Here is a 15,857-nt window from a genome sequence, read left to right as displayed (position 1 = left end):
CATGAGACTTTGGGGGCTTCGACACCGGGCCCGAAGGTGGGGTGATCGAAGTTTTGGTTTTGGTTTTGCCCAGGCCGGCAGGCGAGGGAGTAACCTGAGTCTCTTTGGTTTTCGGCGCGGGGGTGGGAGGGGGCATAGTACTCACGGCCCGCTGCGCTGGTGTAACGTCCTCCACGTCGGAGTCGTCGGCCTCGGAAGCGCTGACGACGTCTTCCTCCTGCTCGGTGTGTGTGTGCCCCGAAGCTTCGGCGTCGTCTCCGAAGATGTCCGGTGGAGCTGCAGAGGATGAGTGCGCCATGGTGCGTCGAGCTCTTCGATCTCGGATGGTCTTCTTCGATCGAAAAGACTTGCAGGCGGGGCAGTCTCTAGCCTCGTGTTCCGGAGAGAGGCAAAGGTTACACACCTGATGGAGGTCGGTGTGGGGAAATTTAGACCCACATTTTGGGCACTTTTTGAACGGAGTCTTTTCCATCGGCCGGGACCGGAGTCGCGGAGGGCCCGAAGGCCGGTGTCGATGTACGGGATGGAGAAAGTGCCGCTTCGAGAGATGAAGATGATGAAGGAACTCGAAGAATCGAGGATTTTCCGTCGAGGCTGGAACCGTAGAAGTTCGAAGCCGGAGCACGAAGTATCACATCCGAGCCCGATGGCGGAAAAAAACAATCTGAGGATGGAGCCGAAGCCCATGCGCAGTACGGACCGAAGGAGGAGTCACCAAACTCGTGACTTCCAAAGACTGTCCAAGAAGAAAAACAAACTGCAAACATCCGGGCCCAACACCAGATGGCGACCTATGCTAAGTGTACAATCTGCAGCTCATATGCCTCGAACATATACTTACTTGATGGATTGGGAAAAGTAATTTGAGTGTGGCAGGAAACAAAAATGTAAACATTCAAACATAATGTATATAGGGTGGGAAGAATGATTATTCTACTGTCATGGCTTCTTTTCACTACTAACACAAATTTGTTTTAACATCACACACTCCATTTCCTAAAGCTGTTGTTATTTCAGAAGGGCACTCACACTTCAGGAGAATCACAAAAATGTTGCAGCTCCTTTTATGGTCCCACATCTTGAATTCTAAAGAACCGCCCAGTAACACAGACAAATAATAAATATGAAATATATTATACTATTTTGCAGAAACGGTTTTTAATGGAAAGAGTTGCTGCATTATTTGCATTTCTTGGTCACATAACTAAGAAACTCATGATGCATAACTTGGTGCCTTACTGCCATGTAATTCCAGTGGCCTTGAAATGCCACAGTGGTACCATCAAAAAAATTTACAAGAAAAACAAAATTAAGTTCAAAAAACAATCACTAAGGGACAGTCTTGCTGACTATCCAATTATATCAGGTCCAGGTTCCCTTTTCTCAAAGAGAGTTGGACACTTCTCAATGTATTTAAATGTTATTACATTTTTTGTAGATTCTACCCATTTCGGTGCTTCCATACGTAACTTAATGACAGCTCCATATGTAGTACATTGTCTGTATTGGTTGTTCCAATACTGCACTACATTGATGTACATGACTTGTACTTCCTCCACTATCTCCCATGACATTTTGTTCCTTAAAATTAAGTATCTGTACCCCATTTCTGAGGAGAATGAAAGCCTCTCAGCCAAAACTGTGCAGTAAAACGCTGGAATTTCACCTACAGACAGATAAGTTAATTATATCTCGTTACATTGAAGGTATATGCTAGTTGCTCACTTACCTCGCCTTCAATCGCTGCCAATGCAGTCTGAACACATGGATGAGGAAAGCGTACAATGTGGCCACTTTTGTTCCGCCATGGCTCTGATATTTTTGCTGGTGAATCTAATGGATTTATGAGAAAATGCAGATCAAAACACTACACACAGTTTAAATATTGTAACTCTTTGAAAATTCTTTTTCCTGATTTGCTTTCCATTTTATCCAGACACGTACCATAGATCAAATAGAATATAAACTGCTCAAAAGCTATACAACAATGTTTAAAAACAATAAATTGGGTGGGTCCAGTTCCTTGCACATTGTTAGCTTCAAGATTCAAAATAACACTAAAAGCACAGGTTACTTACCTTCGGTAACAATATATCTGTAAGAAACGTTAGTTAGTTAGATTCCTTATCTTAGAATATCCCCAGGCGTCAAGCTGGATCCGGAAAGATTTTCGTCAGCAATAGCCTTGTGCGTCGCTAGGCGTCGTCTGTGGCTCCGCGTCCGACGTCGTGATCGCAGGGATGACGTCCTCGGAGTACTTAGACGCCGCCCTCGCGTGCTGACGTCAGTTCTTGTACATAGCTTTCCGCGCCAGGAACACAGAGCCATGCAAGAAACCGACACTGGTGCCATGAATCTAGGGCCCTGAAAGGGAGGACCTTAACCCTAGATATCAGTTCGCAGAACGGGGAAGATGGGTGGGCGGTAATAAATCGAACTAACTAATGTTTCTTACAGATATATCGTTACAGAAGGTAAGTAACTTGTGCATCTGAAAGAAACACGTTAGTTAGATTCCTTACATTAGAATAGATACCCCAGCAATACCAACCCCAGTGGTGGGTCTGCGAACCAAGATCACACCAGGAAGCCCTGGAGAACGGAACGGCCAAAGAAGCCGTCTCTCCGGACTTGGCTGTCCAGGCAGTAATGCTTAGCAAAGGTGTGCAGCGAGGCCCAAGTAGCTGCCTGACAACTGTCCTGCAGAGGGACTCACCGCCCCAGGGCAGTAGTAGCCGCTGTGGCCCGAGTGGAATGGGCCCTCAGCCCCACAGGAGGTTCCTTCTTAGCCAAGGAATAACAGGCCTTAATGCACAAAATGACTCACCGAGAGATGGTTCGCTTGTGCACTGCCCGCCCCTTCTTAGCGCCCACGTAGCCAACAAAGAGTTAGTCGTCCACCCGGACTGTTTCGTGCGGTCCAGATAGAAGGACAGCGCTCTTCCTCTTTCGAGGGATGGGGAGGCAGAAAGAAGGTGGGCAATGTAACAGACTGGCCGATGTGAAAGGCAGATACCACCTTAGGGAGAAAGGAAGGACGAGTCCTGAGAACAACCTTGTCCGGATGGACAGAGAGGAAAGGAGGCTTAGAAGAAAGAGCCTGGAGCTCACTCACCCGTCTGGCAGAGGTGATGGCAACCAGGAAAGCAGTCTTAAGAGTCAGAAGACGGAGAGGACAATTATGAAGTGGCTCAAAAGGAGCGCACATCAGATAGGTTAACACCAGGTTCAAGTCCCACTGAGGCATTATGAAAGGGACAGGGGGAAACATATGAGTAATGCCTTTAAAGAATCGAGCAACAACAGGGGACTTGAAAAGAGAAGGCTGATCAGGAAGCCGTAAGAAAGCAGAAACAACTGAAAGGTATCCCTTGAGGGTGCCCAGAGCAGAGCCCTGCTGGGCCAGGGAAAGAAGAAAGAGGAGAACTTCTGAAAGAGGGGCAGAAAGGGGATCCACAGCCTTTGCTGTGCACCATGCCACAAATCTGTTCCACCTGCAGGCGTATACCGTTTTAGAGGAGGGACGCCTGGCTTCCAGAATTACATCACAGACTTCAGGAGGCAAGTCAAATGGCATTAACTGTCGCCGCTCAATCTACACGCATGGAGGTGGAGGCTCGACAGGTTCGGGTGGAGGACCATCCCCTGCTGCTGCGACAGAAGGTCCTCCTGAAGAGGCAGTCGAATCGGGGGATCGATTGATAGACTGAGTAGCTAGGGATACCAGTATTTTTGGGTCCAATCCGGAGCCACAAGGATGACTTGGGCCCGGTCGCGCAAGATCTTCTTCAGCACTCTGGGCAGAAGTGGTATAGGCGGAAAGGCGTACAATAGACCGCAACTCCACTCGCAACGGAAAGCGTCTCCAAGCGAGTGCCGCCTTGGAAATTCCAACGCGCAGAACTGATGACATTGAGCGTTCTCTTCAGAGGCGAATAGATCTAACCAAGTCTCTCCCCACTGCCGAAAGAGGCCTTGCGCCACGCCCGAGTTCAGACGCCATTCGTGATCCATCATGCACCGGCGGCTGAGTTCGTCCGCCCTGGCATTCAGAGAGCCCGCCAGGTGTTGAACCACCAGGGTGATGCCCTGATATTCCAGCCATGTCCAGAGGCGCAGGGCCTCCTGGCAAAGAGTCCACAAACCCACCCCGCCCTGTTTGTTGCAATACTACATGGTGGTGGTGTTGTCCTTGAACACCTGCACTACACTTCCCCGAACAGAGGGAAGGAATGCCTTCAGTGCAAGCCGGATCGCCTGCAGCTCCAATAGGTTGATATGGAGCTGGGACTCCGCCGGAGACCAGAGGCCTCTGATCTCCGCCTCTCCCATGTGGCCCCCCATCCCAGGAGGGACGCATCCGTCACCACTACGTGCTCCGGTTGGGGTAGGGCGAGGGATCTGCCACTGACCCAATCGCGGTCCGTGAGCCACCACTGCCCTCCGAGATCAGGACGTGGTCGGACAGGTTGCCCCGATGTTGAGCCCACTGGAACTTCAGGTCCCACTGCAGAGCCCGCATCCGCCACCTGGCGTGATGTACCAGCAGAATGCAGGAGGCCATCAGACCCAGCAGCCGCAGCACCAACCTGACCGAAACTCGGGATAAAGGCTGAAAGATCGGAATCAGAGCCTGAATAACCCGAATCCGCTGTTCCGGAGGATAAACCCGAAACTACACCGAGTCCAGAACCGTTCCGATGAAAAGGAGCTTCTGGGAGGGCATCAGATGCGACTTCGGCACGTTGATGGAGAACCCCAGCAAATGTAGGAGGTCAGCCGTAGTCTGGAGGTGGGAGACGACTGCTTGGGGCGAGCCCGCCTTCAACAACCAGTCGTTGAGATAGGGGAAGACTGGAACCCCTAATCTGCGCAGATGAGCTGCGACCACCGCCATCACTTTCGTGAACACCCGAGGGGCACTGGTGGGGCCGAAGGAGAGCACGGTAAACTGAAAGTGCTCGTGGCCTACCGTGAATCGCAGGTAACGTCGATGGGTCGGCAGGACGGGGATGTGGAAATATGCGTCCTGCAAGTCCAACGCTACCATCCAGTCTCCAGAGGAAGGCGTTGACGCTCCTGAGGTCCAAGATAGGGCGTAGGCCCCGTTTGCACTTCTTGGGAACCAGAAAGTAGTGGGAATAACAACCCCGACCTACTTCTGGGACAGGAACGCGCTCGATGGCCCCCTTGGCCAAGAGGGCCGTAACTTCCTCCTGCAGCAGTTGCAAGTGATGCCCCGACATGCGGTGGTACTGCGGTGGCATGGCTGGAGGGGTCGCCTCGAAGGGGAGGGAGAAGCCCCTTCGGACGATTTGCAGCACCCACCTGTCCGATGTGATGGTACCTGAAAGCTTGGACTAGGAAGGCTTTGAGGCAGATGCTGCTGGTGCAGATGTGGGCTGACCGGCTCTCTGTCCCCCTGCTCCGCCTCGGCGGAATCCATGTCCGCGTTGAGGCTGGTTCTGCGGCCTGTGGCTAGACGGACATGTGGGGGCGTCCCTTCCTTGGCCACGAAAGGGGCGAAAAGCGGAAGTTTGCGGGCGTGGGGCCGAGAGGCCCAAGGACTTGGCCGTAGCCCTGGAGTCCTTAAAGCGCTCCAGCGCACTATCCGCTTTGTCACCAAAAAGGCGACGGCCATCGAAGGGCATGTCCATGAGGGTGCTCTGAACTTTCCCGGAGAAATTTGTGGACCTCAGCCTGGCGTGGCGACGAATCACCACCGTGGTCGCAATTGCCCTACCTAGCGAGTCCGTTGTGTCGAGCCCACATCGTATCGAGTACCGTGCTGTATCCCACCCCTCAGCAAGAGCCTGGGCGAGCCGTGTCCGGGTCTCCTCCGGACACCGGGGCAGTACGTCCGCCACTGTATCCCACAAGGAGCGGGTGTAATGGTCCAAAAGACACGCGGTGTTGATAGACCACAACCCCAAACTAAGGGAGGAAAACAGCTTCTTCCCAAACTGTTCCAACCTTTTGGATTCCCGATCCGGGGGAGCGGACGGGAAGGCGGTCTGGGAGGAAGAGGCCTGGATAACCAGGCCCTCAGGGGTGGGGTGCACCGACAGAAAGCTGGGGTCGCCCGGTGCGGGGCGGTGGCGCCAGGCCACGTTCCGGTCCACAGGAGTGACTGTGGAGGGTTTGGACCAGGTGCCCATCAGAACGTCACTCAGTGCTTCATTGAACTGCAGTAGAGGCTCCGAGGAGCTTACTGGCGGTTGAAGCACTTCATGAGAAGGTTAGTCCTCACGGCCACTGCAGGGAGCTCCAGATGAAGGGCTTCGGCAGCCCTGCGCAGCACCACAGAATAGGTAGCACCCTTCTCCGTAGCCACGGAGGGAGGAGAGATGAAGCCAGTGTCAGGGGAGGTGTCAAGACCACTGGCATTCCCCAGCTCTTCTGCCCAGTCCATACTCAACTGGCACTGCTGTGCCAGAGGGTCCTCAGACCCCTCCCAGTCGTCCCCGTCATCCGACTCCTGGTTGACAGGCTGAAAGGTCGGAGCCGGGCAGTAGATGAATTGCTCATCCATCGGCGCCGGAGACGGCACCGGGCGGTGCCGCTCCGACGCCGGACCTGGACCGGGACTGAACCTGGGGACGACATTGTCTGAAGACGGCACCAGGGGCTGCACCGAAGGGATCGGCACCGGCGGAGGGGTCGTAAGGTCAACCGGTGTCGACCGGGATCCAGGCCCGGATCCCACGGGAGCCTGGGGCGTCGGGATCGAAGTCGGCGCCAGGGCCGCCGGCTCGCTAGGCCTCCCAGTCGGACCTGCGGGGCCCGAAGGAGCGCCGGCAGGCCTCGACGGCGGAGCGAGACTCCTCATGGCCACGAGGAAGTCTCGGATCTCGCTCGTTGTCGCATTAGGCCCAGGGACCGGAGGGTATGGGGCGGGATGCGACTCCTGCGGCTCCGACGGAGCCGCGCGGGTGGTGCCACCCGAACCCTCAGCCGAGACGCGCGACCGGCGAGGGAAGTCAGAAGAGCGATGTCGCCTCTTCGACTTCTTACTGCGCCTCGACTTACCGGAATGCGAGGTCTTCGACCCCGACGAGCGGTGATGGCTGCGGCTCCGCGACCGGTCCCTCGACCTCCTCCTCGACCGGGACCTTGAGCGGCGCGGAGCAGACTGCCGGATCTCGAGCAGCTTGCGGGACCGCTCCCACCTAGCCTTCGAGGTCAAGGCACGACTCGGCATCATGGTCGGCCCCAAGGCAGTAGAGACACTGGCGGTGGTGATCCGTGACCAACATCAGGCGATGACAGGCGTTGCACGGCTTGAACCCGGGCATCCCTACCGGCACCAGGAGTCGAGGTCGACTCGAAAGAGGAACCAAAAAAGTTCAAAACGTTTAGTCAAAAAGTGACTAAAGGGTATGCTCTTCCCGGATCTGCGCTTACTGGTGTGGAAAAAAGAAGAACTGACGTCAGCGGGCGAGGGCGGCGTCTAAGTACTCCGACGACGACGTCATCCCGGCGATCACGACGCCGACGACGGGCGCGGAGCCGCAGACGCCGCCTAGCGACGCGCAAGGGTATTGCTGATGAAAATCTTTCAGGATCCAGCCTGATGCCTGGGGAAATTCTAAGGTAAGGAATCTAACTAACGTGTTTCTTTCAGATCAACTAAAACTAATCTATTGTGACAATCTACCAACATCATCCTCCATGTATCTAGCAATCAGGAAACAAAGCATGGGTTTACTCTTTTCACATTATTTAGAGATGCAAATCCAATTTTCACAAAGAGACATTCAATTACATTGGCTTACTATTATAATACCATAAAAAGCAACTTTATATAGGGAAAAGGTGATAAGAGAAAGGTGGTGATACTGCAAGATGGTAGAACTCTGAAAATCTAACATTATAGAACAGACATCTACATATTTATGTTATCCTTTCTGGGTGGCAATGACTCTTTTGAAGGCTAGGACCTAGGACTTATTGGATGTGTGCACACCACCAGCTGCTAGAAGGAGCTTTACAGGAGTTCCATGGTTATTTGTAGAAATCTGAATCATTATTTTGATCATTATCTAAAGATATCTGGATATTTGTTCAGCACAAAAATACACTCCAAATAAGTCTATTGGTGCTATTAACAGTACCTTGAGGGAGAGAAAGAAGGTAGGGAATGGATTACTTAGGGAACAGTCGCGTTTTTAAAGCTTACCTGAATTTCTGCAGGAATGGAATCAGTTAAATCAGTAAAGGCATATAATTCCAAACAATGGCACATTTGGAATGAAAAGCTCCTGAGGCTTATTTTTTTATAGTTAGCACGAGGAAACATAACAGTAGCGTTGCAGGCATCTAACGTGTCTATGTGGACAGCATTTCTTAACTTTCTTAGCCAGAAGGTCAAGGTCATAACCATAGAAGATTTTAAGCATCATGCAGACCGTTTTGAATAGAATCTGCCTCTCAACCAGCACACTGTGAAACTGGGCTACATGCTCAGAGACTGAGTTACCTTTCTTTAGGCTGTTCATCACCATGACCAAGCATTTTGCATCTTTTGTAGCCGAGCTATAGATTTTTTTTGAGAGACCTAGATAGGCTGAGTTACCACAGTCAATGCATGGATATATCTAAGAATGCATATTTGGATAAAACAAATTCTGGGGGTATTGGCAATTCCTCCATATTAAGATGTTCGTCCACGAAGAAGCCCAGGCTTTCACTGATGTCACAGATGTGGGACACTGTCCCAAGAAAGAAGTCCAGAGGGAGGAATCGTCTATGTTCACTTTATTGGTGATTGGAAGTATTTCGGTTTTGGAGGGGTTTCATTTAAGGTAATGATTGGTCATCTATTGAGAGATGGGTTCCATGGTAGCTGAAAAGCCAGAGGTGGAATTATAGGGGTCATTGTTTAAATTAATTATCTGCTGTATGTTATCAGTTTACATATAGGTGGCTAAGCAAAGTAACCAGCGGTTGAACATAGATATTAAAAAGCAGTGGGGCGACGGATGAGCCCTGGAGGAATCCCCTACATAGGGGAGATGACGGTGCAGGTTGATGAAAGTTTCTATTTGGACTTCTTGAGATTCGTCTTATAGAAAAGACTCTACACAATTAAGGACGGTGCCTATAATATTAGATTTTCTCAACCGTTAAAAGTAGGATCTTATTGTCTACTGTATTGAGTTTTTCTGAAAGGTCAATGAGTATCATAACTCCCAATTTACCCCTATAGGCCAGTATTCTCAGGTTGCCCAACACAAACATGATGACTGATTTCGGAATTATTCCTGGTCTGAAACCAATTTGAGTTTCTGTGAGAATAAGGCTTGGTTTGTAGTTGTACTGTCACAACTTTTTTGAGGATTTTTGATAGAGCCAAAATTAGCCAGGTCTGCTGAGTCTATTCCTTACTTTTTTAAGGTGTTTTCATTTACTGCCTTTTTTAATGTTCGAAGTTATTTTGCCTAGTTCTAATGATGTAGTTCTAATGTGCATTACATGTAGAATGATCGTTTGTAGAAAGATTTTCAAATTTCTCGATGGACAGACAGTAGAGGAGAACCTGACGGTTTTCTTGTCAGCTTACGACAATCCTTTTCTTTAAATGACTGCAGAGAGATAGTGCTTGCATCATTTAGTTTAACAGCTTCATCAGTTAGTTGTTAGCTATTCGATTGTTATTTACATTATTCCTTATCTTCACGAGTATATGAAGAATGCCATTTGAAATGGAATTTACCAGTTTCTAGGGGTGATGTTCTAGTTAATTGCACTGAGATTTTGATAGAAATCTACGGTTTTAAAGTAGCGCCTGAGTGGAGTTTTAGGATGTAAGATTCTTTAGGGGGAAAAGCTCCATTAGTCTTTCTCACTAACTGTATTTTCTCTTTTTTATAGTAAATTTTAATATGCCTATTATTCTAAAGAATCTGTCTTTGGACATGTTTTTTCCAAAGATCTGAATTTGATTTTCTCATCTTTCAGTATGATTGTGAACCAAGGGCATGCAAGATAGTTTGCTTTCTACAGGAGCAATGTGGTTCATGGATTTTGTTATATTTATTATGAAATCGTATCACACAGTATCTACGTCTGTTAGGTTATGACCAGTTAAAGGATGATTATTAAATTTGTCAAAGTGCACTTTAAAGGTGTTGAAAGTAGCATGTTTTCGATTATTATTTTTCGTCTTGAAGGTGTTTGTGTTTTTATTTTTTTTAAATAAAAAAAGTGATTAAGAAATTACTGAGCCATAGACATCTACTCTCTCAGAGTTTGTGAGGATAAGGTCAAGCGTGTGGCCTGCTTTGTGGGCAGGTACTTTCTCCAGCTGCTTATAAGTGAACAATCTGTACGAGCTAACAAGCTGAGGTTATTAAGGATTCTTGTGTTATGGTATTGCTTGTACAATCCATCCACACGTTAAAAATAGTAGTAATACTTTTGCAAAGAGTAAAAGATAGTGTATAATCAGGTCTTCAAGTCAGATTAAATATTCTAGTGAAATTTGTGGAGATTTATAGGTTGTTACTCAACCAATATGGGGTTACACTTACTTTTGAGGTCCGAGCCCTGGGTTTGGGTTTAACAACCATTAAATTGCTTACATGTAGACTGATTAACATAATTAGATTCATGATGAATAACATATACTCCCTTCTACTCTTTTATTGCAACAATCTAGTTTAAAGTTATATGGGACTAGGTAATTTAAAATGGGTTTGCAATCCTCAGTTATCAAAGTAACGTTTATGGATAAAAGGTCCAAATGTTCTTTGGTGGTAAGGGCATGGCTCATGGAGCTATATTTTTCAGCCGTTGGACGAGGATTACAGCCATTCATAGGGAACTGCGCAAATTTGGTAGAGTTTAGGTGAATGCTACCATTCAAGGCATAGAGATTTTCTTGTTGAAGGATTTGTCCTTCTTTTAGAGGGTAGTTATTATCAAATGACTGTAAAATCATCTTACTGTTAGTATATTGCTTATTGGGGTGATGTCTAGGGGAGGCAACAAAATCTGTGTGTGAGGAGCATAATGGGTAGCTGCGTGCCAAGTTCTGGTGAGACAGGTTTGCTTTCGGCCTCCCTTCAGTGCAGCAGTGGCAGGTCCTCTGCGCACATGCAGCTGCCATTTAATAGGCTAAAAAAGCAGGGAATGCTGGTCCACAAACACATGAAGTGAGCAATGGTTCCACCCTCTGTCATGCAGAAGACAGGTAAAAGAAGCAAACTAAAAATAAACCTGCAAAGGAAATAATGAAGGCAACACACTTACAATAATAAGTGGCCTGACACCTTCAAATATGATGTAGAAGGAAAAGAAAACAAAAAATTAAAAGAATCAAAGTTAACATAAACAACGGCTAAGAAGTGAGAGGCCCAAGGACACCTCTGCTAGAGGCATGAATATAATAAAATTAAATAAAATGAATTGGGCTTTATGGTGAAAGGTACAAGGGTTCTGAGTGGTATTGCATTCTTTATACCATCAAATCCACTCAAATCGTATTCCAGTCTTCCCTATTGCATGCTTGTACATGTAGATGTAAATCATCTTTACAAACAGTAAACAGGAGAAGCTTAAAAATCAAACTTGTGTTTGGTAACCCTTGACCCACGTCATACTTCTGTAATCATTAGGAAAGTGAGGTCCTGGTGGAGGGTGATGACCAGTCATCCCGGATTTGCAGGGACAGCCCTGAATTTGTACGGTCTGTCCCAACAAGTATCACTAAATTCTGCTCATGCGCCAGTTTTCAGAGATAGTACACTGAGCACAGATGCAGTTTGAGGGCAGGATTGGTTGGCAGTCCTTTTCAGAATGTCTGCCGATTAAGTCATACTGTGCCCCTTATTCGATGTAATATTGTAGTCCTGGTTCTTTGTTGATTGTCCCGGTTTTTGGTTTTCAAATTCTGGTCACCGAAGGAGAGAGACAAGTCTTGCTCCCATAATATCTATAGGTAGGTGCCAATATGGTTTTGAGGCGCAAACTCCTGGCTCCAGAAACCAAATCTAAAGCTCACCTAAATAGCAGGAGGCTCAAGTGTGTCAAGAATTATCAAGGAATGTCTTCATTTGAACATACAACCAAACACTTTTTTACTGACAAGTTACTGACCTATCGGTAAAGCTCCTTCAGGCAGATACTCTATCTAAACATAGATTCAGCTCAACATTAGACTAGTCCCAGTTCCAGTGAATTTTTCAGCAGTGCTCCTGATGCCATCATTTGGCGGCATGTGGCATGTGACTCTGCAGTGAGTTCTTGGGGCAGAGTGGAAGTCAGGACTGGAGTCAGTACAGGCCCGGTAACGGGCCTCAAGATTTAGATGGGAAAAATCAGCAGGAGGTGGTAGCATCTCCACATGGACTCTTTGGAGCTAGGTATTTGCTAGTGGGTCAGTGATGGCCTGGGGAATAGGGGTGCGCTGGGACCAGCTGCAGGACCTATTCAAAGTTTTAAAAAAGCTGGTAGTGGAATTAACATCCTTGTACATCTTGCTACACTTCGGGAGGCATTGGCTTTCTTGTGTTTATTGTGAGACTTTCCCATCAACCGAGAAAGGCCCTGCGACTTGGATGGGACCTTCTATTTCACCGCCAACTCTTCCTGTGCTTGACAGCCTACATTTTTGCCTTCCAATACCTATCTTTGTCGGGTGCATGAGGGCAAACCTATTGCACGACTTGGAGTTGTTAGAGGAGCCCAAGCAACAAAGGCTACTTCATGTGGGCATGTGATTGATGTTTGCTACCTGCAGTTGCGGCACAGCTTGAATCCTGTAATTTTAAGGGGAGACATAATCCGCGGCACACTGTCAGAATGTTTTTTAAAGCAATCAGTAAGGGACCAACAAGTTGGGAGCAGAGAGCCGGATTTACGTTCAAAAGTGTGCAAGGGAAGTAAACTGATGTCGGTGTATAGGGTGGTGCTTTTATGTGGCTCTTCTGCATCACTTTGGGCGCGGCACAGAGTCATGGCACTGCCAAATGAGGCCACATGGAACACAGGAGCACTTTTGAAGAAATCTCCAGATTCCGTCTGGCGCCCGGGAATATTCTAAAAGGTGCGGAATCTGCAGTAGATGTATGCTTCACGCAAGGCTGTCTGTGGCCACATTAACCAGCATGCACTGGGAAGGAACAGGAAAGTTTTGACAACCAATGTGCAACCACACCCTTACTGATATACAAGTCTCCAGGTTGTGTTGGGAACTGATGATTTGTTTTCCTCAGCTGGGGCCGGCACTTGCAAGCTTTGCTTGCATTTAGCCATAAATATTTCAGCAGCAAAGAAGTTAACATCCACCATGACATTTTACTTCTGATAATTAGGGAAGTATGAAATATGAATAAAGGGTTATCAATAATTCTGTCTATTTCAACATGCAAGCAATCACTTTTCTAGTGTGAGTGACAACAGGTTGTTACTTAATGTACCTGCATACACCAGTTAGGACAGGTAGAATCTAGACATCCAAGGGCTTATTTACAAGCCTCTTGCGCCACTTTTGCGTCATTTTTAACATGGGAAAAGTGACGTATGGGTGGCGCAAGGGGCTTGTAAATAAACCCCTGAGTGGCAACCCCAATCCCTTTTTATAAATGCCATCCCATCTTCAATCTTTTAAGGATGTCTGACACTGCCATGTTACATTCTAGGATGTTACTATTTAAGAAACCAAATATTTGCTAATCCAACTGTATTTTAGGGATTCATAAGAGTGGAAAGAGTGTAAACTGTTTTTCTATTAATAGGATGAGATGAGCAGCAATACAGCTTGTATGTACTGAACTTTTCGGACAGTGATATCGATAGCAAGCACTCAGAGGAAGAATATTTTCCAACAGAGAAGGCTAAATGGTTATACAAAGGGATAGAGGGGAGAGAAACAAGTGAAACTGAATTGCAGCAGTGCTCTACTCCAGAAACCTACTAAAATGTAATGAACCAATTGTTAAAGAATGGAGAATGATTTTGGAAGCCACAATTTGGCAACAGGACTACTGGGAGCATATCGTTTTTTAGAACAGTAGCCAGGTGGATCCTGAATTCTTCCAGCAAACCTTCTCATGAAATATAGATGTGGGCACTGATTATTGATTAATACCTGCAACTCACAGTCAGCCTGACTTCGAACCTAGTAAAAATTTATTTTCCTCAAAACAGATATCTGGCCATATAAAGTTAACATTATTTCTCTGAATTTCTGTCAGAACGGCAATTTAAAAATTCATCAGTAGTGCTTAAGAAACATAAAAAAGCCTCCAAAATAGCTTAATTTTAATAGTTAAACTCCCCAATCCACAAAGTTGCAAGTGTCTTCTACTTTCCTAGACTAATGCATAAGCTAAAAGGTATGTTTAAAAAACTGCATCACTATCGCAGGGAGAGTGACTTTATTATATTCATACCTAATAAGAGAAGAAAGAGCTTTGGCTACTCATAGGGGAAATATTATCTAACTGCACCTATTATTCCATCCTCATCTATAATACCGCGGCCCTTAAATTCAAAATAATTTTAAATCGCGATTGTATGGATGTATAGGAGTCCAATGACAACATTGGATTAAGTCGAATCAGGCATTACAACTACAACATGATCCAATTACATGACTATCTTCTGCAGTTTATACCCCAGTTCAATACTAAGAGTTCATAAGTGTTGGCGATTTGTTTGCACTAGGAGTTCTATAATTTGTTTGAAGATTAAGGGTGGCATGGGGTACTTTGACAAAACCCTCTACGCTGATGAGCATGTCATTAAAGCAGATGAGGGAAAAAGACCAAAGGACCAATGCCAAAGTTACAGAGTACCAATTTCCAGCAATTCGTATCAAATGTGAAAAGGAGAAAATGAGGTAAGAAGAGACTGATCTCATTGGCCAGGACTGTCTAATACAGCTTTGCAAAAAAGTATACCCATTTAAGATTCAAGGGTTTTAAATATTAATGTGATTATCTAGTCCTTGCCAGGTGCTACTAGGAGGTAAATCTCACACATGCGCACACTTTCTGTTTCCGTTTCACTTAATAAGGTAATTAGAAACAGGTGCTGTCAAACAACAGCACCTGATAACTTGACCACCAGGAAGTGTCATCACCTGTGCATAAAATCACACATTTTGTCAGGCTGGTCTATGGCATTCAAGTTTGCGGCAACATATCATGCCTCTCCATACCAGCACACTTAATAGGAAAATATGAGACCATCTGCCCAACAGCTAAAGTTTAGCCGAAAGTAGATTGTGCAAAAAGACCATGACTGAGTGGCTGAAAAAGAAAATCAGGATTTTAGAGAAACCAAATTAATGTCTAGACCTCAAACCTATTGAGATACTAAACGGCTGCACATAAACATCCTTAAACATCACCAAGTTTAAGCAGTTTTTTAAGGCGCAGAGAGGCAGAATTCCTCTCAAATGATGTGAGAGACCTATAGTCTCTTACCGGAAGCATTTATTTTCAAGTTAAGCTGATAAAAGGGGTTCCATATATTACTGAATCCTGGAGTATGCTTACTTTTCTGTACATGGTTCCTGTATGTTGACAGATTGTTTTTGTTGTTTTATAAATGACGCCTCGTGAAATTTGTATGTATTATTTGTCGCATGAGGATACATTTATATACTGCTAGGACGTGATGAGAACCAGATCTAAGTCTGATATATGTTAATATGTAAAACCACAGAGACATATTGTGTACTTTCTTTTTTCATCACTGTACACTCTACAACTCTCTACATGACCTACAAAATGGCTGCGGCTGCCGAACTCTATCTTTCCAACCCTATCCTCCCCAACGCTTCCCATTTCTCTCTCCTGCCTCCTCTTCTCACCTTTGGCTTCCTATTTTTTTCCATAACTCCATAA

General features: G+C 46.5%; 1 protein-coding gene across 1 annotated transcript in view; it reads right to left on the bottom strand.

Annotated features, from left to right (window-relative positions):
- The window catches only part of ELP1 (elongator acetyltransferase complex subunit 1), a 754,242-nt gene that overhangs the window by 467,946 nt on the left and 270,439 nt on the right, over nt 1-15,857 (bottom strand). The window contains exon 16 of the mRNA XM_085636502.1: nt 1,730-1,833. Within this exon, the coding sequence (XP_085492628.1) occupies nt 1,730-1,833 (104 nt within the window). The remainder of the gene's footprint in view (nt 1-1,729; nt 1,834-15,857) is intronic.

Source organism: Triturus cristatus, chromosome 2_1, assembly GCF_964204655.1.
Source record: "Triturus cristatus chromosome 2_1, aTriCri1.1, whole genome shotgun sequence".
Lineage (NCBI taxonomy): Eukaryota > Metazoa > Chordata > Amphibia > Caudata > Salamandridae > Triturus > Triturus cristatus.
This window is presented reverse-complemented; position numbering and strand designations above follow the sequence as displayed.